Raw genomic sequence first — 27,796 nt, 5'->3', positions numbered from 1 at the left:
GGATTGACCAACACCAGGATTTCATACCGGCATGGTCCAGATGAAGGGATAGCAGGAGGAAGCTCCTTCTTAGATGTATCTCTGGCACTGATTGGCCCACAAATTCAGACAAAAAGACATCCGAGGACGACTCACCACCATTGGCCACGTCTTGAGAGGCAATGACAAATCCGAAGCCCTCCCCAGGTCGTCTCCTGAGCTCCACCTCCAGGGTCTTCGGCCCTCCACGGCTGTCCACCTGTCCTTTAGCCACGGCCCCCAGGGACGAGCTCCTGGAGGGGGGGGGACCCCTGGCACTCTCCTCCACGCCCTGCCAGTCCCTGGGCTCCAGCGTCAGGGTAACAGGGACAGAGTCCAGGAAGCTGGTGCTCTGGACCAGGGAGGGCGGGTCTGCGGCCGGGGTGGGAGGGGCCAGGCTCCCGGGGGGGTGGAGGTTGGGGTTAGGGTGAGGTTGGGGGGTCAGCAAGGCATCTGAGGCTGAGGAAGGCATGTCGGAGGAGGCGTGGCCTGATGGGCCAGGGGGGCCAGGGGGGCCAGGGGGGGAAGAGGGGGAAGAGGGGGATTTGTAGAGGTTGGGGGAGACAAGCGAGTGGGATCCTGCAGAGAAAGAGAGACAAGGAGAGAGCGCCAAAAAAATAAAGTGTCCATGACTGAAACTCGGAACTGTGGTGTGTGTGTTATTTGTGTCCAGCGTTGAGTGGGAAAGTCCCCTCACCCCCTCTGTAGACCAGCAGCACCACGTCTCCCTGCTTGGTGTGGTCCTGCAGAACTCTCTGGACCTGGGAATATCAACACACCCGCTCACATGTCCATCCACACTGCATAGCCCACAGCTCTCCTGGCTCTGTAGGCTCTCCTGTACTGTACACTACCACTACCAACCTGTGTGAAGCTGAGGCCCTGGACGTCCGCTCCGTTGATCTTGACGATGGTGTCCCCTGGCTGCAGGGAGGGGCACTGCCTCCTGTCCCACACCCTCTTCACCAGGGCCAGCTGCCCCCCCGGCCCCCCTGCTGTCATGTTGAAGCCCATCCCCCCGCCCTCGCTCCTGCCCAAAGCTACGGGCACCAGCTCCCCAGGCCCAGGCCCGACCCCAGGCCCGACCCCAGGCCCGGCCCCGGCCCCAGAGCTGGACCCTGGGGAGGGCAGGGTGCTGGAGTTCCCCCTGGGAGGGTGGTTGTTGGCAGGGCAACCGTTAAAGCCACATGGGGGCACTTCAGTGGGGGGGCTGAGAGTGAGGGAGGTTTGGGGCATAGGGGGGCGCTGGCAGGGACCCCCGGGGGGCGTGGAGCTGCCAGTCTCAGGCTGGGACAGGGGGAGTTTGGAGATGGGCAGGGCGATGGTGGAGAGGTCACTCTCTGACGACTTGGAGCTCTGGGCGGGGAGAGTGCTGCTGTTGTAGCGAATCAGAGACGACCTGGAAGCAGGAAGAGGAAGAGATGTAGAAAGGATGTTGAAAGGCTGGAGTCAAAAGGAACCACCCCAAGTCTATACCGAGGTAATCCTGATATACCTGCTGTGACTGCCACCCGCTGAGGCACCATCCGAATCACTCTGACTGGCTGAAGACCTTTCTGGTGGAGGAGGGGGGGGCACACCCCTGCTGTGGGAGGAGCCTGGGCCAGGCCCAGGAAGCCCATTGGTCAGAGGAGCATAAGAGGGAGGGGCCAAGGCCGCATTCCCATTGGCATCCAGCCCAGAGGCTCCTCCCCCTCTGAAATAGTTGGCGTTGTGTTGGTGGTGAATTGGGAGGGCGCGGTTGAGATTAGCCAAACCGGGGGGGTGGGGGGCCTCGGCGGGGGTGGAGGGCTGGGAGGAGGAGGCCGAGGCCGAGGCTGAGGCGGGGTCGGGGGCCTTTTTAGGGCAGCCGTCTGGGTTGTAGAGCATGGGGTAGCCCCGCCTAAGCACCACGTCCACGCTGTGGCCCATGGGGACAGACTTGAGCATCTCCACCACCTCCTTGTGGGACAGACCCAGGACGCAGCTGTCGTTGATGTAGACCAGGAGATCAGCTGGAGGACAAACACACACACACACAATGAAAGGCATGTGAATGCATGCGTGCAATGTCAGTGCTCGGGTCCGTCTGTGCCAGATACCTTCCTGTCTGTGACGGTAGTGCACGTGAGCTGTCCTGAGTAACGGATAGCTGGAATATAATCCCTCAGTGGGATTAGGGTTTGATCCGGAGATTCTGACCATGAGAAAACCTCACAATCACATACCGCTAATCCCACCCACAGAGACTGAGGGAGGGAGGGCGAGTAAATGAGATTCAAAAATAAAGAGAGAAGGAGAAAGTGAGTGAAAAAAAATAAGAAATAAGAAGGGATGATGGTAGGAAGGAAGGAAGGAAGGAAGGAAGGAAGGAAGGAAGGAAGGAAGGAAGGAAGGAAGGAAGGAAGGAAGGAAGGAAGGAAGGAAGGAAGGAAGGAAGGAAGAAAGGAAGAAAGAAAGAAAGAAAGAAAGAAAGGAGGGAAGAGATGAAGAAAGAGTAAGTTGGGAGAAAGAGAGGAGGGCGAGAGACCACGTGCCTGTGTTGAGTGCGGGGGGTCCTCCTGGTGTAACACTGTACACCTGTAAGAACTCCCTGGGCCTGCTGCCTCCTACGATGTTGAAGCCAAACCCTCGAGGGCCCTTCGACAGACGCGTGTGGATGGAATAGCCCTTCAGTTCTGCTGGCTGGTCTGTAAACTCAGGCACTGGGGGACACACACAGGACACAGATGTACTGCTTGGACAAACATGTACACATCAATGTTTGTGAACACATGGGTACTAATCATCCATTATATTATGAGACTATGGTTTGCACTAAGCGATCAGTAGCTTGTACTTGTCTTATCCTTGCTAATGTAAGAACTCTCATTACAAGGGTTTATTTTGTGACTCTGATTCTCTCCATTCATAACAGATCAAAATAAAAGCCTGTCCTACATACAGTAAGAAGAGATATACATGGGACAAGAAGCAGCTCACATAATGAATGTTTGAGGAGCCAGATTTGTTGTGATTCTATAGCACCCTCTACTGTGCAAGGGGATACCCTGCAATTACTTTTACTGCTGCTGCCTAACTGGACGTAAAATAACATCAGAAGAGGAAGCAGAAGACATAAGAAGATGCTCATTATTTCTACAATGTCCTTTCATCACAGGACAGTCCACACACATGAAAACCAATGCAAAATAGAACAGAATTGAATTTGAAAGTATGACGAGAGAGAAAAAGAGAAACCGAGATGAAGAGGAACCATGAGATAGATTGAGAGATATGATTCAATGAATAGGCACCAAAGAGTGAGGGATTAACAGAACGATGAGAGGGATTTTCAGATGAAGAAAGAGAAAGAGAGGAGGGGAGAAGGAGAGAGACAGAGAAAGAAACAGAGAGCGAGAGAGAGAGAGAGAGAGAGAGAGAGAGAGAGAGGATAGTGGGGGACAGGGACTCACACTCTGTCTTGCTGACGATCTCTTTGCTCTGAGCCCTGGGATCCAACCAACTGGTGGTCTTGGAGTTATGACTGCACACACAGAGAAACCATCATCATCATCACCATCATCATCATCCATTCATCCTCAACCACAGCTCAGTCAGTTGGGACTCACTCAATGTAGTATGGTTCTCCTGAGTCGCTGAAGGCGAGCTCCCAGTTCTGGGGCAGCGCCCCCCCCCTGGTGCTGCCCGCCCTGCTGAGCGTGCTGCTGGCTCCGTTCTCCGCTCCGCTGGCGTCCCTGACCCCCGACTCCCATGACTGGCTGAGGGGCAGGCCAGCAGGGGGCGCACTGCCAGCTCCCACCGAGCCTGCTGCCAGCACACACGGGCACACAAAAACACTTTTAATTCCCCCAAAATAGTGTTGAACTTATCTTAGCTAAATCCCCAATCAAGCGCTTCGCTCTGCAGAAGCCTTAAGAGTCAACACTCTCGTCTCAATCCTCACTCATCTCTCTTCACTGGCCTTTTGCCCAACAATACTGGTTCAACTGAGGTGATATCCCTAACATCCACATGTGCTCTTCAGCAAGACACTTCTATTAGAAACCTGTCAAATGTGACAGATGTATGTTTGGGTAAATGTCCACTACTATACTTGTGTATATGTGTGCTCATGGTGATGCCGTTTTTTGAGTTTCAAATGTATTTGCCATTTGAAACATGTTATGGTACTATGCCTTCAAATGACTGATCCTGCCCCTCTTGACTGTGTATTGTGTGTGTGTGTGGGGGGGGGGGGTTAGGGAATCGGGCTATTATAATCAAAAGATTGCCAGTTCGATTCCCGGCCGTGCAAAATGACGTCCCTGGGCAAGGCATCCTACTTGCCTCGGGGGAATGTCCCTGGATAAGAGTGTCTGCTAAATGACTACATGTAAATGTCAATGTTTGTGTGAGATTACCTGAGAGGCCCGAGTCCTCCTCACTGTTCTCCCCTTCTTCCACAGCCTTCTCCAGGTTGCTAAGAGACTTGCTGCGTGTTCTAAAGTTCCGGAGCAGGTTGCGGTGCTCCTGGTACGTGATTGGTGGGCTCTCTGGGCCAATGTGGACTGGTCGTGGTGTTCCATAGTAGTTCCCTAATTGGACAAAGAGCAGGAAGTGGTCAGTGGAAGTTTGGTTAACAATTAAAAGACAGTGTCTGCTTTCCGTTAAAAAAACATTAATCTACAAAAACGTCCATGCCACAAATGGTTTGGGTTTCATAGGGCTAAGGGGTTAATGGATTGTTCTTTAAACGTTAAGTTGTGAGAGGATTGAAACCTGTGGAACAGGAACAGGTCTCTGTTGAAGCTGCGGTAGAGACCGTTAGACCCACTAAGCACCAGGAGAACGGACAGTTTGTGCCTGCTAAGTGCCTCTGTTCCACGCTAACACTAATGCATAGTTAAACCCCTCAGATTTTATCAAGCCACTGCCCCATGGCCCAGGGTGTCAAAGGGATCACTGTCTACAGCCTGGGGAGATGACACAGAGAAAGAGAGAGAAAGAGAAAGAGAGAGAGTATGTGTGTTTGAGAGAGTTAAAGAGAGAGTGAGAGAGTGGAGAGAGAGAGAGAGAGAGAGAGAGAGAGAGAGAGAGAGAGAGAGAGAGAGAGAGAGAGAGAGAGAGAGAGAGAGAAAGAAAGAAAGAAAGAAAGAAAGAAAGAAAGAAAGAAAGAAAGAAAGAAAGAAAGAAAGAAAGAAAGAAAGAAAGAAAGAAAGAAAGAAAGAGAAAGAGAGACGTATATACACACAGTGTATGTGTGTTTGAGAGAGTTGAAGAGAGAGTGACGAAGAGGTTTCAGAGAAGTGGTTTGATTCCAACACGTTGGAAAAGGAGCAGCAGAGAGATGGTTGAGACGAGTAGAGAGTCACTCAGGTGCTATTTCCATCCCTATTACTCATTTTTATCTTATTCCTCCTGCTTGTCACATTGTGGTGGAGGAGAGAAGAAATAAAACAGGCAGCGGCAGAAGAGGAAGTGAGGTAAGAGAGGGGGAAACAGGAGAGGGGGATTAGGGAGAAAAGAGGCTTTTCTGCTGCACAGAATGATACAAAATAGACTTCAGCACGGTTCCGCTCTCCAACTCTGACATCACAGATGACAGGGGCTCCAATTTAGACTGATGGTGTATGTGTGCGTGTGTGTGTGTGTGTGTGTGTGTGTGTGTATGTGTGTGTGTGTGTGTGTGTGTGTGTGTGTGTACGTATGTCCACATGCCTGCATAATGACCACCTCATCAATGTTAATACTTTCAGAACAATTTCACACATCCTCTTTGTGAGACACCATCTCTGCATATCACACACACCCCCATCTCTGCATATCACACACACACCCATCTCTGCATATCACACACACCCCCATCTCTGCATATCACACACACCCCCATCTCTGCATTTCCCCAGCCACAGCATCATACTCATCCTAGATAGATGTTTACACTTGCAGCCCACAGACACCACTGTACCACAGATTTTTATTGATTTGTTTATGTATGCATTAGCACTGAATTGGAAGACGACAGCTAGAACAGGATTATGGTTGTTCTCCAAATAGACACGCACACAAGTTTGTATTGCTATTCTTGTGGGATCCAAAAAAATCTGTGCCATAAAAAATCTGGTTTTCCCTAACCCTGCCCCAAAAACCTGAACCCTGAACCTAACCCAAACTCCTCACTCTAAAGCAATCCCTAACCCCTAATCCCAACCGAGATGGGTGTACAAATACTTTGTTCCTGCACTGAAGCAGATTTTCTGACAACTTGTGTCAGACTGTGTTGTGTGTGGAAAAAAACTTTTGAAAGGTTTTTAAAAAAATTGAAAGGTTGAAAAAATATTTTTAAAGGTTGAAAAACTTTTGAAAAAATGAGAACCTGTTTGTGTCATGTTGGTGTGTGGAAACGTATTTTCAAAGGATGAAATAAAATGTAAAAAGTTAGGATACAACTAGAAACTTGTTTGTGCCGTGTTGTGTGTGAAAAAAAGTTTTAAAAGGTTTAAGAAATATATATATTTTTTAGGTACGTTATGGATGAGACAGAGGGGGTTAGCGATGTCAACATGACATTTCTGAATCCCAACCCGTATGTCATTTTAACCCAAACACAAATTCAAACTCTAAACCTCCACAAATAACACTTAAACTTGTGAGGACCAACAACATTTCCCCACAAGTTTGAATTGTCCTAGTTTTATTATTCTTGAGGGGACTTATGGTCCCCACAACCAACAAACTAGTCCACACTCCCACAAACAGGACAGCAATCTAATGTCTGTTTAAGTTAGCTAGGTGCTGTCATAGCTCAGTGGCCGTTGAAGGTCGAGTCCACATCCCACAAAGCCATCTGTTGTACATGTCCAGATATCTCGTTAAAATAATGAGGCGAGCTATCTCCTGTGCGTGTGTGTGTGTGTGTGTGTGTGTGTGTGTGTGTGTGTGTGAGCGTGCAGTTAATTTGGTGTGTGTGTGTGCTTGTGTATCTGGGCCACTCATTAGGGATTTTGGTAGTGGCTGGATCAGCTGGACAGATGACAGGCCTAACATGTGAGAGCAGAGTGGGGCAGGAGACTGGCCCTGTAGGAGGGCTGCTCTGACAGGATCACACATGCTCTGCCCCCACGGACCATGGAATGACTCCTGTTATCATCCAGGTAACACACACAGGCACAGACAGACACAGAGAGAGACAGGCACAATCCCCCCCCCCCCCCCCCCACACACACACACACACACACACACAGTCATACACACACACACACAGGGTCGTACCCTTGAACTTGCCGCTCTCCAGCAATGCTCCAGACTCCTCCAGGGAGAAGAATTCCTCGATGGAGACAAAGTTGTAGTCCACCCCAGAGATCTCTCCATCACGGGGCTGCCGCGTCGTACCTGGAGATGGGCATCATCATCATCATCATCATCGTCATGCTCATCATCCACGTCTTAACATTTCTGTGTCTCAGCCGTGGAATAGGGATGTGTAACGTGTGGAAGCTGCCAGAGGGAGGTAGCTGCTGCTCAGACATACAGCGAGGCAGCCCGGGACGGAGGGATCAACAGGACCTCTCAATCCCTGTTGAAAGGCTGTGTGTGTGTGTGTGTGTGTGTGTTTGTGCTCTTCGTTAGAACAAACACTTGAAAAATTCCACTCTCCTTTCAGCGTCAACTTGTTTGCGTGTATGAAAATTCCATTTGGCACTCAAAAACGTCCATGTCATTGTCTTTTATAATATATCGAGTCCAACAAGCGTCTGACCCTTGGAACTAGTTCTTATGGTCACGCCTTAATAGGAGCTGCTCTCTTGGGGGGAATGGGATGGGTGGGGAGAGAGGCTGAGCACGCTGGAGAAAAAACTAGTATAAGTGAGGGGGGGGGTAGGCAGAGAAAAGGTTGGGGTTGGAGTAATGAAGTGTTTTTCCATCCTGAATGAACCCACTGGAATGAAATCTGGTGACAGTTGCCGTGGAAACCCTGTGAGTGCCTAGCACTCAGTGATCTTTCACATACAGCTGGTTTGTTTCTGAAAGCAGGCACAAACACATGGATCTATATTTGATTGAATAAGTGCAGAAATGTAAGGCTGCATGTGTGTATGTATGTATGTATGTATGTATGTATGTATGTATGTATGTATGTATGTATGTTTGCATGTAGGGAGTCAGATGACTGAGCGGTTAGGGCACCGGGCTAGTAATCTGAAGGTTACCAGATCGATTCCCAGCCGTGCCAACTGATGTTGTGTCCTTGGGCAAGGCACTTCACCCTACTTGCCTGGGGGGGAATGTCCCTGTACTTTCTGTAAGTCGCTCTGGATAAGAGCGTCTGTTAAATGACTAAATGTAAATGTATGTTTTATGTGTGTGTGCACGTGTGTATTCATGCCCGCATGCGTGTGTTTCAGTGGAAGAGACTCACAGGGCACGGCGCGCAGGTACAGATTCTCCCTGATAACCTGCTGCAGCTGGCTGTCCATGGAGCCAGGAGTGAAGCACTTACTGAGATACAACCTCAGGTCCTTACACAGCGTAGAACCTGGGGAGAACACACACACACAGTCAGCACAGAGGACACACATCAGCACACAGTACACACATTTACCTTTTCATTCTGAGCTTCTGTTGATGTTTTACAGGGTCTTCCTGCAGTATTCGGAGGTGTGGGTTTCTGTTCTGAAGTGCCATGAATAAACACAGCCCCAGACATGACACAACCTCCTTCGTATGACTAACAGGCAGGGGCTGAGCCAAACACACACTCAGACACACTCTGGCGCACACAGACATGCATAGACAGACACATAAGCGGGCACACACACACACACACACACTGGGCCTGACAGACAGAGAGATGAGTTGTCTAAGACATCCCAGTCACAGTGGAGGCAGAGTGACCTCTTTAAGTAGGCTCAGTGCTGCAGGCTAAACCCTCAGTATCTGTTATGTTATACACAGATATACTCTGCTCTGTTCTGTTGTATTCTGTTGCTAAGTTCTGGTCTGCCCTGTTCTGCACTATTATCTTGCTCTGCTATGTTCTGCTCTCTTCTGCTACAGCATATTTGGTTCCGGTGCGCTCGGTAATCTTCTGCTTCCTCTTGACTACTCAACTCTACTGTGTTCTACTCTACTGTGTTCTCCTCTACTGTGCTCTACTCTACTGTGTTCTCCTCTACTGTGTTCTCCTCTACTGTGTTCTCCTCTACTGTGCTTTACTCTACTGTGTTCTCCTCTACTGTGCTCTACTCTACTGTGTTCTCCTCTACTGTGTTCTCCTCTACTGTGTTCTCCTCTACTATGTTTTCCTTTACTGTGCTCTACTCTACTGTGTTCTCCTCTACTGTGCTCTACTCTACTGTGTTCTCCTCTACTGTGCTCTACTCTACTGTGTTCTCCTCTACTGTGTTCTCCTCTACTGTGTTCTCCTCTACTGTGTTCTCCTCTACTGTGTTCTCCTCTACTGTGCTCTCCTCTACTGTGTTCTCCTCTACTGTGTTCTCCTCTACTGTGCTCTACTCTACTGTGTTCTCCTCTACTCTCAGTGCCCTGGAACACTTCTCGTCTCGTTCTGACTTCCATCTGGGGAAGCCCTCACTCAAAACGTTGACTAATATTCTCAGTTCATGAACGGAATATAAATTCACTTCCAGCATTGATTGAATTGGATGTTGGATTGAATTGTTATTGACCCCTCCAGAACCAAGCCAGACATAACAGATACCCCATCCTGAAGAGATCCCATATGGTATGATGGAGGGAAAACAACCACACAGAAAGAAAAAGAGAGAGAGAAAGATTTAAACAAGACAAGTAGAGGGAGATTGAGACTGATATCCTTGGGTATGGTTGAGGAGAGTCATGATGTCGATATCGCTTATCTAAGGGATTTCATGTCCCATTTTGATCTTCTCCAATCCTTCCTCCACATTCTAACTTCACAATGCACAGAGATGGGCCCACAGGGCATCAAGGTACACACACAGGAACACACAAACATAGGTACACATTCAAACACACACAGGAACACACAAACATAGGTACACATTCAAACACAGATATGAACACACACACGTACTTTGAGCAATACTCTCTAAAACCTTGATTTTTTTCCAAGTGCTTTATGAGTCAAGTGACAGGTCACTTCCCTGTATTGACAGGCTGAATACATTTCCCTGTCAGAGGGAGTAACATACTCTGTACCCATCCACACACACACACACACACACAGACTCATACACACAAAATCACAAACACACCCCTTCCCTTGACAGAGATCAATTCTACTCAACATCAACAGCATCCTGAGAGGTTAAGTAATAGAGTCCAGACAGTCACTTCCACTTAGAGTGAACTAGCTATCTTCACCAGACACAATGTTTACACACGCACAGGGAATGGACGACAGAACAGACTCCCACAACTCTAAGACTCTAGGCCCAGCCCCAGCCCCAGCCCCAGCCCCAGCCCCAGCCCCAGCCCCAGCCCCAGCCCCAGCCCCAGCCCCAGGCCCAGCCCTAGCCCCAGCCCCAGCCCCAGCCCCAGCCCCAGCCCCAGCCCCAGCCCCAGCCCCAGCCCCAGCCCCAGCCCCAGGCCCATACCTAGCCCCAGCCCCAGCCCCAGGCCCCAGCCTCCAGCCTCCAGCCCCAGCATGATGTACAGTTTATGGTCACATTTCCCTCAGACAGAGGGAAGAGTGAGAGCAGAACAGACTGGTAGACTGTCATGACAGATCCCATCAACCCAGCCTCCCTCCTCCTGGAGGATGTTAATAATAAACACGTCTCACATACTCAGGGGTCATGCTGAGGAGAGGGTTATTCAGGGACGTACCTGGAGAGACAGTTTTGATGCGGATGGGGTGGGGGCAGGAGTTGAGGACCCCTCTCACGTCTCCCAGGGTCATCCCCAGGACAGGCGTGCCCCCGATCTCCAAGATGACGTCGCCAACCGTAGCCCCTCCCCCCGGTGCTGCTGTGACAAATGGAAACTCTCCGTAGTCAGCACCGCCTCCGATGGCCACGCCCAGCTCCCCCGAGCCGCCGCCCAGCGGCACGAAGCTCTCCTGCACCTTGGAGCGCCAGTGCAGCTTCTTCACCGTGGCCTTAGACATGGTGGCGCTGCAACACAGGGAGCACATTCTGTCACAACACCGCACAGGCCAACAGAGGGAGAATACTGTCACAACAGAATAGCACAGGGAGGAGGGTAGCACAGGGAGGAGGGTATCACAGGGAGCAGGGTATCACAGGGAAGAGGGTATCACAGGGAGCAGGGTATCACAGGGAGGAGGGTATCACAGGGAACAGGGTATCACAGGGAGCAGGGTATCACAGGGAGCAGGGTATCACAGGGAGGAGATAATACAGGCCGCACTGCAACATGGGGTGTTGAACACACTGTTTTACAGGGAATAGGTACAGAAACTATACCAGATGTGGGATGTGGGGGGGGAGAGAGAGAGAGAGAGAGAGAGAGAGAGAGAGAGAGAGAGAGAGAGAGAGAGAGAGAGAGAGAGAGAGAGAGAGAGAGAGAGAGAGAGAGAGAGAGAGCGCACAGCCGTTCATCTATCTTTCTATCTTTCCTGCATTCTTCTGGATCGGCACAGCTTACGCTCCCAGGCTCAGTCCACTGTGAGAGTGGAGGATGAAATGAGAAGAGGGACAGAGTGGCAGAGGATGGAAGATAAAGGGGCTGACATGGACTTAAAGCACACCAGCACTCAACCAACTAACTGTCTAAGGCAACAGCAAAAACTGGCTGAGGTAAAAATAGAAGATTTTGAAGCTCAAAGGGAAAAAGTTTCATTCAAATAATAATATATCTGTTCTGTCTATTTTCTTGTGGTAGATATTCCTGTCAGCATGTTCTAATGCGTGACAGCCACTCACTGGAGTAAAAATACCAGATGGCTTTATTCAGCGGGGAGAGATGAGCTTCCACAAACAACCATTTACCAACTGAATTAAATATGGATGAACGTATGCTACTGTAGGTGAGAACAAACAATAGGGGAGGATATCACAGTGTTGCCCTCCTCTCTCTCTTCACTCAATCGTTTTCCCTCTCTCTCAGTCTTCTCGCTTTCTATCTATGAATCATCACTTTAAAATAAGTTTAAAACATCAACCATGAAGAGAGACATTAACCAATCAAGTTTCGTTTGGTGTGCGCTTGGAGAGTCAGTGCCTGTCTTTGAACTAATCCTCCTAGGTTGTAACTTGAGATCTGAGTATGTAGTTTGAATGTATGCACAAATCTCCTTTCAACACTGATGTATAATTTAGACTACATTAGTGTTACAGATATCTGCGGCAGAGATCTTGCAGACAGCTCCTTCGAGTTCCGTGTAAACCCAGTAAACACACTTAGACATGAGAAAGATCTCTGCTACTTCTCCAGTGCTTCACCTCATCAACACTCAACCACGGCCTCATACATTTCTCCCTCTCTCTCCCTGAGAGTGTGACGTTCTAGTGAGCAGAGGGTGTGGTCAAACATGTCAACTTTATCCCAGATAAAAACTGGCTTGATAGAGAGGGCATAGAGAAAGCCACAAAGAGAGGTAGAGTAGGTATAGTAAGGAAGGGTAAATAAATAAAAATGGAGTGATGTTGTACAGTAGACTCATTTCATATTGTCAAATTGGATCAACCAAATGTTTACTGTAAACATATGATGGAATGAAACAGATAAGTAATGTATGGGCAGAGCAGTGCAAGATGAGAAAAATATATGGAGGGAATGAGAGAAAGACAGAGAGAGAGATATGGAGGGAGTGAGAGAAAGAGATAGAGAAAGCAAACAGAGGTGTGCATATTGCTGAGGGGGTCAAAGTTCATCTGACCAACCCTTGTCCTCCCTTCAAGTGAAAACAAAAGACACTTAAACACGTGCGAGTGTTTGAGCGACGAATGCCTATCCAGAGATAAAAATAAAAGAAAAACAATAATAAAATACAAAAATGAAACAATGATAATGACGTGACATCTCAATGTCATTCCACTGCAGAAGCATCTAGAAAAGCAGCAGCCAACTAAACCTGTACCAGTTGTGGAGACACCAGACCTCCGGCTCTCAGGCCTCTACCTGCCTGCCTGTCACCGCTCCCCCTCCCACCTTGTCTGTCCCTCAAACATGTCCCCCTCCTAGCGAGAACACACGGGTCTCTGCCAGATCAGCTGATTGGAGTGCTGAGAGGGACTTGTTAATAAATGGATTATCTCAATTTCAATCAAGGATTACAGTCCGAAAGTCAAGCCTGGCTACAGCGCTGACACAAAGCAGAATATTCTCTGTGCCTAAGAATAGACACCAACACAGACAGATATTACCCAGAACGTTTCGCTGTGTGTGAGTGTGTTACAACGTTGTTCTTGTAGGCGTCAGACCATCTGCAAAGTCTTCAGCTTTCTCTCTGCAATCAAAGCGTCACACACACACGCGCACACACACACACACAGCCTACACATCCTCAGTGCACTCGAGCGTTCTTCCCCTGGGTTCTAAAATAATTGGAGGAGAGTAAGCGAGGTCTTGGAGGACTCACCACCCTATTTTTCTCACCAGTCTTTCTCACTTACTGTAGATTAATGCATGAGAGAACCCTTTGGCAGAAGAATGAAGAATTAGAACATAGAACTTTAGATTCCGGAACCCGAACGGCCCAATCAGCAGTTTTCAGTGCCTGAGGAGGTTCCTCCAAACCCCACCTGCATGGTGATGAGTTCCACAAATCCAGAAACTTCCGTGGAGTGTCTCCTCGGCACACCCCCCATAATGCACCTATACACAGCGCCTTTAGAATCACCTGACTGGCTGGGAACCAAACCCCTGCAATATTGCATAATGTATCGTGTCCCTGCTTTTACCGATTCGACTTCATCCTCAGCACCCTCCTGTGTTCTGTTGTTCTGTGGTCTCATTAAGCGCCCTGTACGAGAAGATGAAACGTATGAAGTATTCGAAACCATCAGTGGTTATATTTGACTTGATTGGCTGCTTCCACAGCGGGGCGTTGAGGCGATGCTACTCAGAGCTCCAGGGAGAGGGGGCCCGGCAGAGGACATGGGTTCACTGGGAGGATGAGGACAGGGGGGAGAAATGACACCAAGTCAAGATGAAACGCAGAGAGCGGCTGAGCGGGAAAGAGAGCGAGAGATCAGGAGAACAAGAGAAAGACGGCTGAGGGGGGGGGGGGGGGGGGGGGGGGGGTTCAATAAATGGCGGAGTGCAGGGTCTGAAGGTAGCACTGCACATTGCAGTGGGTTCAGTTAAGACCACGCCTAATTGAATTCTGGGGATATGTGGAGGGGGCAGGAGTCAGGGACCATGCATCACTGGGGATTGTTCTAGTGCACAAGGCTCTGTGGATGAAGGTCTTTTTTTCAAAACAAAGAGATTTCTGAAGAAATCTCTCCCAGAGGAGGTCGCTTTGACTAAATCCTTGAGAATCCTTTGGTAACACCTGTCTTAGTGTCTGGACTGAAACCTGAAGGGTTCTGCACATCTCTGCACATGCTGCAGGAGGAGACTCTCCTGGTCTAATGGTAGAGGTTCACTTGATGAGAAGGCTCAGTGTCTCTACCAGCTCTTCCTCTTGTCAACTGACTGCATCCTCAGAGTTTCCCTGACAACGATTTTTCAAACAACATCTCCACAGACATGTTTTCTTGTCTGAAGCAGGGTTAATCTGAGTCCATTGTATCGATTGCTCTCCCAGTGCCCAGACTACCGGACCGTTCCACAGGGCTGTCTAATTCACATCACTAGAAATGGAACCTGACTCCCATGTCAAACCTACTGTTAAACAGCTAGACACTCATTAACCAGGTGATCACGCCCACCAAACAACGGTGACTTTTATATGACTTATGATACGTTTCACGGTAACGCGCGCGCGTGTACAGGCAGCAAGCCGACCACACACACACAGAGAGTGAAACACAGATCGCTATGAACACACTAGGGATGTTTGTAGGGGCAATGATCTAACGCTTTACAGTCTCTGAACGGCTGTGCTTAGTGTTACTCATTGAAAGCATAAGCTACTTTGTCAAGTTTAAAAGAATATTGGTCTCTAATGACTACCAAACAAGTGGATCAAACTGAAATATGTCTAGCATTAACGTCCACATAATAGCTAGGCTTGTGGGGGTTTATCTCTATGTAAATAACATCATTATATCTGCACACTGCTCCCAAGACGGTTTATTTGGTCTCGACCAGGGTTGTGGTTTATGGGGGAACGCTAAGACATTTGTTCACAGAGCTACAACCTGGTCAATGTTAATGTGTAAAACCTAGTACAAACGACGCGTGACACCAAGAGATAGACGAGAGAGAACGCTGCATATTTTGGCACAATAGCGCGTATCTAACGTCATCTGCTTGTTCACAGAATGTCAGCACAATAGTAATCGGCGTGAACGCTTCTTGTTGAAACGATTCGGTTACCATATAACAAAAAAGGAAATGAAACTGGTCCACGATAAAGGTTGCAAATTTCTTACAATTATTACAACAGCATACCTTCATTATGCCTGCCTCCTCCGCGACGTATTTCTCGTTTCTGTGTATGCTTTTCTTTTCCCTCTAGGGCTGCCTATATTGATTGGTCCCCTGGTGCTGGTGTAGCTTGGCGCTGGTCACTGCAGGTTGCGCTGTCTTAGTGAAGGTACAGAGAGGCGTGCTCTCGGGGAGGTGAAGGTTCCAAATCCATTACCCTGCGCAGACAATGAGAGAAAGGACGTGCAGCGGGGATGGAGAGACTGTAGTAGGCTAGTGGGTCCACGGCGACTCTGCTACAGTCAGTCAGACCGACGCGGTGACTGTGCCTTCGGGCAGTAATAGGCTAATGGAACATAGGTCAGAATTACACCGCTTTCAGTACAGTACACTACCTCTCTCTCTCTCCCCCTCTCTCTCTCTCTCTCAGCTGCCTCCTCATTGGTGAAGGAAATAAGGAAACGGTGATAAGGGAACCGAACGGGGGAGGAGGTGAGGGGGCCATAGAGGAGGGAACATGGTGTTGTAAAGGAAAGAAAAAAGACCGCCTTTGCTAGAAATGGATTGGATAATGAGCTGCATGGTGGTTCTCTGAAACCTTCTATTTATTTGCGATGCCTACAAGCATTCATTAAATCCAAAATAAAAATAAAAATAACCTCTTGGAAGTAGAAGCCACACGTCGGGATGATATTAAAGGCTTATATAAAAGCGGGGAATCTCTATTGCACGCGGCACAGATTTGCCCTTTGAACGACAAACCGACAACCCAAGCATTTTCATTCAGGTCATGCCGGGTGACGGATGGCTGGCTTCTCTCATCACACAGAGATTCGATTGTAGATATTTTACGCTATAAGGAGATCAGGTGAGAAGTGTATAGTAGACTTGTCAGTCCAGCAGCAGAGTTATTTATGGGATGTCGGCTTTCTTCATTCATATAGTAGTTCAAATGTGGTTGTTTCATCAGAATGATCTCACCATCTTCTCTTTGTCCCTTTGAATTTTTATTGGATTTTTATATTTCAAATACAAAAATATTATATTCATAAATCCCACATCTATGAACCAATAAGGAGAGCTTTCTGAGGTCAGAACATATCCAGAAGCAAGGGAAGTCATGCAGAGCAGATTAACTGACCAAGATGAAGCCATATAATAAATGATATGCTCAAGCCATTAGAGCATGTAATCACGTTCAGTATTCTCAGCAGTTCTATGTTCACTTTATCATTGATCACATCATGCATTCATGACATCATGCAATCACACTCAATCTTACTGAAGCTCATTAAGGTATACCTTCTGTGAGCAACATGAACATTGAGAAGCCATGGTGTACCCCTCACTATCTCTTCCTCACTCTCTCTTTCTTGTAGGCCTATCTTTGATTTCTCTTGTTTCTCCCTCCCTATCTTCCCCTCTCTCTCTCTCTCTCTCTCTCTCTCTCTCTCTCTCTCTCTCTCTCTCCCTCCCTATCTTCCCCTCTTTCTCTCTCTCTCTCTCTCTCTCTCTCTCTCTCTCTCTCTCTCTCTCTCTCTCTCTCTCTCTCTCTCTCTCTCTCTCTCTGTCTGTCTGTCTGTCTGTCTGTCTGTCTGTCTGTCTGTCTGTCTGTCTCTCAAAACACACTCACTCCAACTCTTACTTAGGGTTGCACATTGGGTTGCTTCACGCCTTCATATAGCTGCTTCACAAGAATATTGCCATCAGATATTGTCACAATCTCTGGTGCACCAGTCACTAAAGCCATGATGACAGTCAGTGACAACCAATCATAAGCTCATATGTGCTGTAGTGTGCTGTCTGTCCTCTGCAGCAGCCAGCTAGGCTCTCGTGCTGCACTAATGGCTGTGTTTCTGCTGACCTCAGCAGCAGAGGACACAGCGAGGCTCCGCTCTCTCTCTCTTCTCCACAGTTTTCTTCTCCTCCCCTCAGTCTCTCTCCTCCCCTAATTTCTACTCTCTTCAGCCCTCTCTCTCTCTTATCCTCAGTTCTCCCCTGCTCTGTTCAAAGCTCCCGTCCTCAGATCTCCTCTCTTCATTCCTCCTCTCCCCCCAGCTCTCTCCTCTCCTCAGCACTATCCTCAGCTCTCTCATTTTCTCAGCTCTCTCCTCTCCTCAGATCTCCCTACATTCAACACATTGAGTCTGCCTTTTGAACAAATTGTGCCAAGTAAATAAAGTTGCCTTGCCTCTTGTACTGAGGTTTCTCCTCAGCTCTCTCTTCAGCTCTCCCTTCAGCTCCGCTCTGTGTTTACGTTTCCCCTCATGTGATGTCTGGCTCAGGGAAAACATCCTCGAGCCAAACCAAGATAGCCCACTGGCACCACGTGTCCATGTGCAGTTTGATTAGAGGCAAGGCCTGGCTGTAGTGTATTATTGTGTGTCCCTTCAGTAGACCATTGGAGTTAGCTGGGTAGCTATGTGTCCTGACAGACCTTGACATGGGAGGCTGAGACACAGAATAAGAGACAGAACACCAGAGTCCGAGACGACACAAAATGTCACCAGATATTCTTCATTCATGGGCTTGTCAGTTCTACCGACTTCATCTGTGTCACACAAATCAGCCCATAGTCTGTTATGCATGACTGGGTTTATAAGTAGACCCCTGATCAAGTGATAGCCTGCAAGACCCTATAGGGCAAACTAAGGTTGTGAGTCTCTTCCTGCCAATGACTAAATAAATGGTGCATTGGGCAGAGCAGGTTATACTGACCTTGACTATTGGTAATTCTATAGGAAAGATCCTCTATTGATTTAGTATGTCTATTGACTAGCCATCCCTTTGGAAGTACTGTGTGTCTTAGTAACCACTACTTACTGCACCCAACCTCAGACACACACACATACACACAAACTGAGAGAAGAGTGGCACTCATAAAGTATACATATGGTATGCAACCACACAGGCCATGCAGAGAACGCTGATGTGTCTATATTAGTAGCTGGCTGGCAGGCTAACTGCTTTAGTGATGAGGGGATCATTAAGGTAGCAATGACAGCCAGCAACGTGGGGTTGTGTGTATTTGTGTGTGTGTGGTATAGGTTTGTGTGTGTGTGTGGTATAGGTGTGTGTGTGTGTGTATGTTTGTGTGTGTGGTATAGGTGTGTGTGGGAGGGGTATCGGTCTCCAGAGAGTGCGACAAGGACTAGAGCTAAGCCTGAGGAAGTGCTGAGTAGGCTAGCCAGACATTAAAATGGAAGAACCTTAATTGCTTTACTCATCTATCTGGAGAACACCAATATTCAAGACCACATTACACACATATGCACACAACACACACACATACTCACATGACAGTGTGTAGTTGATAGCTGAGTTAGCACCTCTTTGAGACTTCAGAGCCACCAACCAGAGAGCCCCAGGTCCTGACTCAACACACTGTCTCACCGGCTCCAATAGTTCCTTGTGCAAACCTAATGGCACTGCATCATTGGGATATGGGTTCAAATCCTGCGGTAACGTGTCACATTACATGCAGATATGGTGTGGAACCACACTCATGGTCGCAAATGATCACTCAAACAGTGTCCCCAACTGGTTGATATGTGAAAATGCATGTTTGCCATAATCACTGAGGTATGGGATCTTTTGAACAAAAGTGCACACACACACTTTCCAGTCTCTTACTAATCTGCTCCTCAGAACACGTAATCTGGATTAGGGACTACAAAATCTATCAGAGGGGACGATCTGATAGAGCTCAGGCAGGTCAAAGATGGTTCCATTTTGATGATGAGCAGACTGAACACCTGAACACCTGGCCAGCTGTGAGTGTGTGTGGTATGTGGTGTGTGTGTGTGTGTGTGTGCGAGAGAGAGAGAGAAAGAGAATGCATCAGTGAATGCATGGGTGTGTGATGTTGTCAATACCATGAACACATCACAGGTTACTGGCAATACTGTAATACAAAGAGATGGAAAATAACATTTGGCTCCTAATCAGAGCACAACAGTAATCCTAGTTTATATCTCAAAGAAGACAGTCATTATTATGTATGCTCTCTCTGTCATGGACTCTGACAGTGTAATACCATCTTTTGGGAATTGGGAGTAATAACGAGAGAGCCTTTTATGTGTGTGTGTGTGTGTGTGTGTGTGTGTGTGTGTGTGTGTGTGTGTGTGTGTGTGTGTGTGTGTGTGTGTGGTGTGTGTGTGAGAGAGAGAGAGAGAGAGAGAGAGGAGAGAGAGAGAGAGAGAGAGGAGAGAGAGAGAGAGAGAAAGAGAGAGAGAGAAAAAGAGAGAGAGAGAAAAAGAGAGAGAGAGAAAGAGATTGTGTGCGTGTGTGAGAGAGAGAGGGGAGAGAGAGAGATGGAGATTTTTTAGGTTGTATATTAATTTACATGCAGTAAATACATGATTCATAACACAAACTTTATTGAACAACATATATAATAGAAAATTACACACATCTTGTTTAATTACTATCGTGTTTCAGTGGGAATTAACGACTGGATGAAAACTCAACTGTTATCCTAAGGAAAACCTGTTCTCATACTGCAGTACCCATATTAACACTAGAGGGCAGTGTTTGATTATTTTTTGTCAATACAAGAGAATGGGGAAGGGAACGGGGTCTTTCTAGACCAGCCATTCCCAACCTTTTCTTCTTTGGGACCCACTTGCATAACTCAAATATTTTTGAGGCCCCTTCAACAACACACTTAATTCGAGCTCACACATGTTTAACAACGCCACGGGAGCCAAACAGTTGGCTTTCACGGCTACATTTTTTGGGGGGCAATGAAAAAAGACAGTGTCCATCCTCGCCACAGTAAGCAAACATTGTAAAGAGAGGTAACCTGCGTAACAGCAATAATTCCTATAGTTTCATATAACATAACGTTAAATAGCATTTATTGGACTACTATGCTGGACCATTGGGAACAAATATGCCAGACCAGTTATTTATGTGACAACAACTAGTGACAAGATGTAATAATCAGATTATTGAGACAAGAGCAGACTGCATCGTATCATCCGCACTGCTGAGAAGGTGATTGGCTGCAATCTGCCTTACCCCGAGGATCTGCACACCTCGAGGTCCCTGAGGCGAGCGAGTAAGATTGTGGCCGACCCCTCCCACCCTGGACACTCCCTGTTCCAGCTACTCCCCTCCGGCAGAAGGCTGCGGTCCATCAAGACCAAAACCTCACGCCACAAGAACAGTTTCTTCCCATCCGCTGTTGGCCTCTTTAACAAGGCCAAGGACTCATACTGACTTTAAATCACAATCTGCACAATGACACCCTGCACATTTCAATTTGCACTATTGTATCGTTTGCACTATCTGTATTGTTTGCACTATCTGTATTTTTAGGTTAGATTGTAAATTAGGGCTACTTATATTATAATTTATTTTTTATTCCCCCCCTTAGTATTAGCTAGACTTTGCTCCTTTTGTATAGCTAGTCCACATATTTAAGTTTCAATATTCCTATATGTTTAATGTATGCACCTCCCTGCCAAAGTAAATTCCTTGTTTGTGCAAACATTCGTGGCGAATAAAATACTTCTGATTCTGATTCTGAGTACATTATAATGTAGCAAAAAATTGTTAACTAGGCTAGCTAGCTAACATTTTTTGGCACAAAATTTTGCACTTGCTTTTTAAGCAAGTTATTGCTTAAATCCGCTACCTTTGTAATTGTCGATGTAGCTCGAAATGTATGATTTGAACCCCTTTACCGTCTTGAAGGGCAGCAACATAGAATCTCATGTATATCGTTAATTGTCATTTTGGAAAGATAACCCAAACTCCTCTCAAAAACCGTGTTTTGTGAGTAAGAACTATAGCCTGTTAACTGTTAGCTACCAGAAGTTGTTGACCTGGCTTATGCAATATGAGGAAGTGATGTGTGCATAGTTGGGCATATGTAAGCGGAAATGTCAGTTGGGCTGTCAAGGTAAAACATTTTTGGAGGGAGGGAGCTACCGACAACGTTCCAAGCTTAACTATTGGCGTTTTCGTTCATGATGATTTCATTAAAGTATCATTAAAAATGTGTAAGAATTTTAACAATCATTTACCAACGGTAAAAATAAATTCTTTGAATTGTAAGTTTTTTCTCATACTTTAGGTTTTATTGATTTGGCGGCCCACCTGCATTACCCTAATGGACCGCTAGTAGGCAGCGGAATCGCTGTTCTAGACCAAATAGGGCTGTTCCTGTGGGGTCAGGGGTGGTATGAGGTGTTAAGAGTAGCCAGTTGGAACCAAGTTCCTCTGACAGAAACAACGTAGGAGGGTGTGACATGGCTTCTGGTCAGTTTCTGAAATCAGAGATTCACAAGTCCATTATTATTATTGTGCATTTGAGCAAGGCACACATTTCTAAGTGCACTGTAGCAATGTGAAGTTGCGCTGTGCACCCTACCCGCCCCCCTACCCCCAAAACACACCACCACCACCCCACCCCCATTCCTCCACACCTACCTGCGTCACCCTCCATGTCCTCTAGGTATAAGATATTAATCATGGATTTCACATGGATTTTCTCTGCAGAAAAAGAATACCGGCTGCCGCCTAATTTGTCATGGCACAAACTGATACAAGTACAACAGGACTGGAGCAGCAAATCCTGGGTGGGTTCCAGGGAGATTACAGCGTCTTAACATCCAGGCTTACTGCATGTCACTATCATTGATGTCTGCATCCCCACACACTGCACCCTGATTGTGATGGAAGAACAAATGTGCTGCGAACAGCTACAGTCCTCTTTCTTTTCGTCTCTCACTCCCTCTCTTTTACTATCTGTCTATCTCTCTGTCTGTCTCTCTATCTCTCTTATGTCTCTCTCTCTTTTTCCATCTCCTGCCTCTCATTTCTCATTGTAGATGACCCTCTAAGGAGGTTTGGTCCCTTGACAGGTAATACCAAGGGGGTTGTCCTATTAGCAAGAGTGTGATTGGATGGTGTATGATGGGTGTGGAGGGCTTTATTGCAACACAGAGCTCATGTAGTCAATCATGTAGTATTGTGGTATTGAATCCAGGTCACTAGGGTGGGGCTACTACTCTGGGTTAGCCCAGTGTGCTAAAGCCCTAACATTACTTCAGAAACCCTTGTCACTTTAGACCAGGGGTGTCAAACTCATTTCGCATCGTGGGCCACATACGGCCTAGGGAGATGTCAAGTGGGCCGGACCATTAAAATTATACCATACTCTGCTATAAATAACCAAAATATCATGTCTTTCTTCTGTGTTATCTAGTTTAATTGATATAAAGACCATATCGTATAAAGTCCGTCCAACCGCTTTAACAAGTAATGATCTCTTCGGTGGTGTAGTTGGTTAAAGCGTTGTACGACTACATATTGTTAATGCGAATCTGGGATCCCAAGTTCGCGCCCCAGTCCAGTGAATCTCGTACGATAATCTTTAACTTTTACTGTGAGAAAATGACATAATTCTAAAGGCCTACGGATGTATCACAACATTTTAATGTGTGAGCACTAATATCAGATCAAAATGAACACATGTAGCCTTAATTAAATATTGAATAACGTAGGGTAGTCTACCGTCGGAGACAACCACTACACCTCATTCAGCCAGTTTAAACGGCTGCTAGATGACGCTGTTCATTTTCAAAGCGCCGATAGTTCGGCTCTTTGGGCCGGCACAATCCGGAAGAAACCACCAAAGCTTCACAAGGCATCGTTCGCCCATCCCTAGTAGAGACCAAGGTATTAATTGATACCGTCTGCTGTTTTCAGTCTGTCTCAGTGATGCGGCTTGTCTTCTACTCTGATGGAAAGAGTGCGCCCCTTAGCGGATAATCCATGAATTGCAGCGAATTAAAAATATTAATTCCATGTCTTTTATGCATTTTTTCCACTTTCAAATTATCCTGCGGGTCTGATCGAACCTCCTTGGGGGCCGGTTCCGGCCCGCGGGCCGTATGTTTGACACCCCTGCTTTAGACCAACTAAAGGACATACGCCCTCTTCAGTCCACTATGCACACATCACTTCTGAATATTGCGTAAGCCAGGTCAGCAACTTCCGTAGAAAGCAGTTACGTGAGTTTTTTAAACTCCTAATGCTGTTTTGTACAGGATTTCGATTGCCTTCCAACGGTACTGCGTCTGGGCTTGACGTTTATTGGTCAGATGTCTCCGGTAAACTTTTTACTGCTCCAATCAGCGAACAGAGGGAGTGTGATCCCCATGGGGTTGGTTTGATTTTCCAGCTAGTTCCGTTAGTGGTGAAGGAGTTGGCTAAGGCGAATGCTAGCGATTGGTTATGGCAGATCCAGAGTGGCTCTGGGCAGACCCAATAGTTTTAAACTTTAACAGAGTACCCGCCTTCAAGGAAGTTTTTCAATGGAGCGAGCCCAAACTCTCTGTACAAATGTAATGTACGAGAGTCCAGTTAGGACCAGGCTATGCCAGTGACAACATTGTTATGCTTGTTTAAAACGTTTTTATTAACAATGAAATGCAATATGAGTAAACGATTAAAATAACAGTAGAAGGGGAACACAAAAACATGATAAAGCAGACATCCCAACCTGCAGAGACACATTTCAAGGAGGTACCTATATTTGGGCCACCCTCTCTAGTTATCTTTGATATGATTATGTTCTGCTAAATTTCAGGGACAGAAAGACAAATGTGTCCATGCTTTAAAGCAGTGTAAATGACCTCAACAGGCAGCAGCGAATCATTTTCTGTCGACATGTGATTTAACCTCCTGACGCCGTATCCCTCCCTTTAATAAGTTTCTAGGCTGCCCTCCCCTTTAAGCGACTCAATTTTTCTTTAATCCTGAATTGATGGCTTAAATTCGAGACCGATAGTGCACAGAGGGGAAAGCTTCAGAGATTAATGAGAAACGCTTACAAATGTAGCCTCTCTTATTATAAAATATACTTCTATTTTTGTATCACCCAAAATCAGAGGATTCCCCTCTCTTGTTTCACTATTTTTATAACTACTCATTTTATTGAAATGGACACTCATTGATCTACAATGAAAAGCACTTTGGAATGGTCAAAGAGACAAAATGCCAAGAAGTTCCGATATGCTTTCCTCTGCATACGTGAAATTTGCGAATATACATTTGGAATTTAAAGACGGAATAACTCTTTAAAGTGAAAGAAGGATAGGCTACTGCGTTTTAGTGCGATGAGCTGAGAGCGACAATTCCAGAAATGTATGAGGACAATCGCAAAAGTAAGACAAATATCAATTTACTACAGATAGTTGTTGCATTAGGTAAAATTGTAATTTTTCATGTGCAGATACAATACAGCTCTCTTAGTTCATAAATCTTGATCATCTTATCTCGTGTGTTTAACCGCGTCTTTTAACACCCTTAGACTCACATTTTCTCATAAACTACAGTAGTGTAACTTGTGACAGAATTCTATAATTCTGCCTCCCGAGCACGAATACAATCCCAAGATCGTACGTTCTACTGAATTTATTTATTTATTTATTATAAAAATTAATCTAACTCAGGGAGCTATAGATTGACTCAGGAGACCTAGCCTTTTGACCACAGACAGCTGTTTCAGTTGCACATGGATAACATAACATTAATTGAATGACAGACTGCATCTTAAGATTTAATCATCATTTTATAGTTCAATGTGTAATCCAAAACATGAATGCAATGCAGCAACCTAAACTGAAATGACAGTAAGAATAAAGTCCCTGCTGCAATGCTACTATAACAAACATTTAGCATACGTAAGAAACATTACACATTACACACATTACGAGAGGAGTTTGTGTGGTGTCTTGTTTGGTTATTAAACAGTTAATTAACAATGCGTCAAGGACTGTGATAATTCATCTCAAATGATGGTATGAGGACTCATTTGAAAAGTGAATTCCCTCGTCGTCTTCTGCTCGTTCCAGATGAGAGGAGAATGATGAAAAATCAAACATAGTGTTCTTACAACTTTATGGAGTTAAACCACTCCATTTTATTAGATCAACCAAATTTGTGCTCAGACAGCTTTCACCAGGGTCTGGAGACACACCTCATAGCATCAGAACCAGCTGTAGCTCCCTGCCCTTCCCCAAGGTCCAGACTGTGTATTGGGCACGATGCTGTACCTGCCTAGTCAATTATTGCCCTGTCATCCTGGTATTAATATGGTGCAATGCCTTACAAGACAGGCGGGAAATTTCCATTAAAAGTATGTCTCTATCAGGCTGCTACAGGGAAGCTAATAGCTAACCTTATGAACTTCCTACAGGATCTCAGCTCCCAATGCAGCCCAAGGTGATTACAGGGAACAGTCTTATCACCGACTGATAGGAGGCCCTCAGCAGCGCACACGACCCGGATAAAAATATGATTAGAATAAGCTATAAGAGAATTTCCTCTCTTTCTATGCTGTGCTTTAACTTTAATTTTCTCTCTCCCACACAGATACATATTTTTTTCTCTCTGTCTTTCTCTGTCTCTTATTCTCTCTTTTTCTTTTTGTCTTTCTTTATCTGTCCATCTCTCTTTTTCTCTGTCTTTCTCTGTCTCTCTCTAGTCTCTCTCTCACTCTATTTCTCTCTGTTTCTCTCTCACCCTGCTGTGTTCTGTTCTGCCATGGGCTCTGGGTGTGCAGGACTGGGTCGTGGGGTTCTAACACATAAACCACGGCCCAGAATCCCTTTCGCCCTCTCATTCATACACATACACTTACATTTACACATACACACTCACACACACACACACACACTTCACAAACACACTCTTACTTTCGCACATGCTGTCCCCACTGCACACACACACACACACACCCACATACACCCTCACAGACACAAACACACAGAAACACACACACACACTGCTCAGGCGCAGAAGTGGGTCACAGCTGTTCTCTACAATATGGCTGTTTTCACCTACTCCACTGATTCTCACCCATACAGCCCAGCTCTAATTCTATCCTTTCATTCCAATGTCCTGCTCTGCTTCTCTGCTTCATAGACTCTGGCACATTCCAACACACACACCTACAGTACATCTCATTACCGTCCATCAGTGTGGCCGCTGCCTCACGACTCATGTACTTAAGATGCGGTTGATTTGGGTTGCTTGGGGCACCGAGTGGGTTGGGTTTGAGCTGTCAAGATGATTCCATTGGCTTGGAGTGGCCAGGCAATGCAAATCAAATGCACCTTATGTATGTGGAAACTGTGTTGGAATGTTTCTGTGTAACTCATAAAGGATGGCTTCTTAAAAATGTGTATGATCTACCTGGAGTCTAATCTATATTTCTAGACTATTGATACAGAAGGAAGGTCGAGTCCACAAATTCATTAGTCAGGGGCCAGAAATTGAGGGATCTGAGGTCTTTCCTCTGTGGGCCTGTGCATGTAAAAGACTCAGCATCCTTATGAGTGAACCCACAGCCTCACCATGGACCAAGGTACTGCTGATCTTTACTTAAACATCCTCCTCTCCTCCCTTAGGTAATGGCCGGAACGGGTACACCAAAACAGACGAAGGAGAGGATGGCGAAGGAGAGGGAGAGGAGGAGGAGGAGGAGGAGGGTGGAGAGGGGGATGAGGGAGGGGAGAAGAAAGACACGGAGTGGGAGGAAGGGAATGAGATGGATGAGGAGAACGGAGGGATGAAGATGACCAGGACGGACACCCTCCACTCCACCACCAGCTCCACGGCCACGCAGAGGAAGAAGAGCCAGCACGCCAAGAAGCAGGTGCAGGGCAGCAACCAGGTGCAGCGGGCCCCCCGGGCTCTCTACTGCCTCAAGCTCAACAACCCCATACGCAGGGCAGCCCTCTCCATCGTAGAGTGGAAGTATCCTTCACCTGGTCAAACCTGTTAACCTCTGGCTAGGCCCCTTGACTTGACTTGTTAGCAAAGTCCCTGTGATTACTGTTGGACAACGCTGCGTTGAGTAAAAAGCCTGTCTGTGATCTGCTGTGTCCTAGTTCGGTGTAGTGTGCTATGTAGTGTCCCTCTCTCTGTGGAGTATCCTGTTTCGTACCACATGTGTTTCCTTGACCTTGACCTCTCCTCCAGACCCTTTGACATCTTCATCCTGCTCGCCATCTTTGCTAACTGCGTGGCGTTGGGCGTGTCCAAACCCTTTCCAGAGGACGACTCCAACTCCACCAACCATGACCTGGTCAGTACTTTCTGACTAGCATAACTTTAGCATACCTCTCATTCATGCAGTACTGGTTAGCACACTGCTAATTAGTTAGGACCAAAATTCACAGAGAGACACTGTGAGTGGATGTATGGAGAAGCAAATAAGTGCCACTGTATCCTTTGTGTGGGGCTTGGTCACCTGGTATTACAGATACAAGTTCTCTCTCTCTCTCTCTATCTA

General features: G+C 46.7%; 1 protein-coding gene across 1 annotated transcript in view; it reads right to left on the bottom strand.

The window, feature by feature from the left end:
• LOC124462289 (membrane-associated guanylate kinase, WW and PDZ domain-containing protein 3-like) overlaps nucleotides 1-15,591 on the bottom strand; it is a 30,925-nt gene extending 15,334 nt beyond the window's left edge. The window contains exons 1-12 of the mRNA XM_047013949.1: nucleotides 15,508-15,591; nucleotides 10,810-11,096; nucleotides 8,399-8,515; nucleotides 7,252-7,371; nucleotides 4,401-4,574; nucleotides 3,609-3,807; nucleotides 3,453-3,523; nucleotides 2,535-2,702; nucleotides 1,514-2,012; nucleotides 883-1,417; nucleotides 716-779; nucleotides 136-597 (exon numbers count right to left, since the gene is read on the bottom strand). Of these exons, the coding sequence (XP_046869905.1) occupies nucleotides 136-597; nucleotides 716-779; nucleotides 883-1,417; nucleotides 1,514-2,012; nucleotides 2,535-2,702; nucleotides 3,453-3,523; nucleotides 3,609-3,807; nucleotides 4,401-4,574; nucleotides 7,252-7,371; nucleotides 8,399-8,515; nucleotides 10,810-11,089 (2,689 nt within the window). The 5' untranslated portion in view covers nucleotides 11,090-11,096; nucleotides 15,508-15,591. The remainder of the gene's footprint in view (nucleotides 1-135; nucleotides 598-715; nucleotides 780-882; nucleotides 1,418-1,513; nucleotides 2,013-2,534; nucleotides 2,703-3,452; nucleotides 3,524-3,608; nucleotides 3,808-4,400; nucleotides 4,575-7,251; nucleotides 7,372-8,398; nucleotides 8,516-10,809; nucleotides 11,097-15,507) is intronic.
• Nucleotides 15,592-27,796: the final 12,205 nt, after the last annotated feature.

This window comes from Hypomesus transpacificus, unplaced genomic scaffold (assembly GCF_021917145.1).
Source record: "Hypomesus transpacificus isolate Combined female unplaced genomic scaffold, fHypTra1 scaffold_210, whole genome shotgun sequence".
NCBI lineage: Eukaryota > Metazoa > Chordata > Actinopteri > Osmeriformes > Osmeridae > Hypomesus > Hypomesus transpacificus.
The sequence above is the reverse complement of the archived record's forward strand: the minus strand, read 5'-3'. Positions and strand labels throughout refer to the sequence as shown.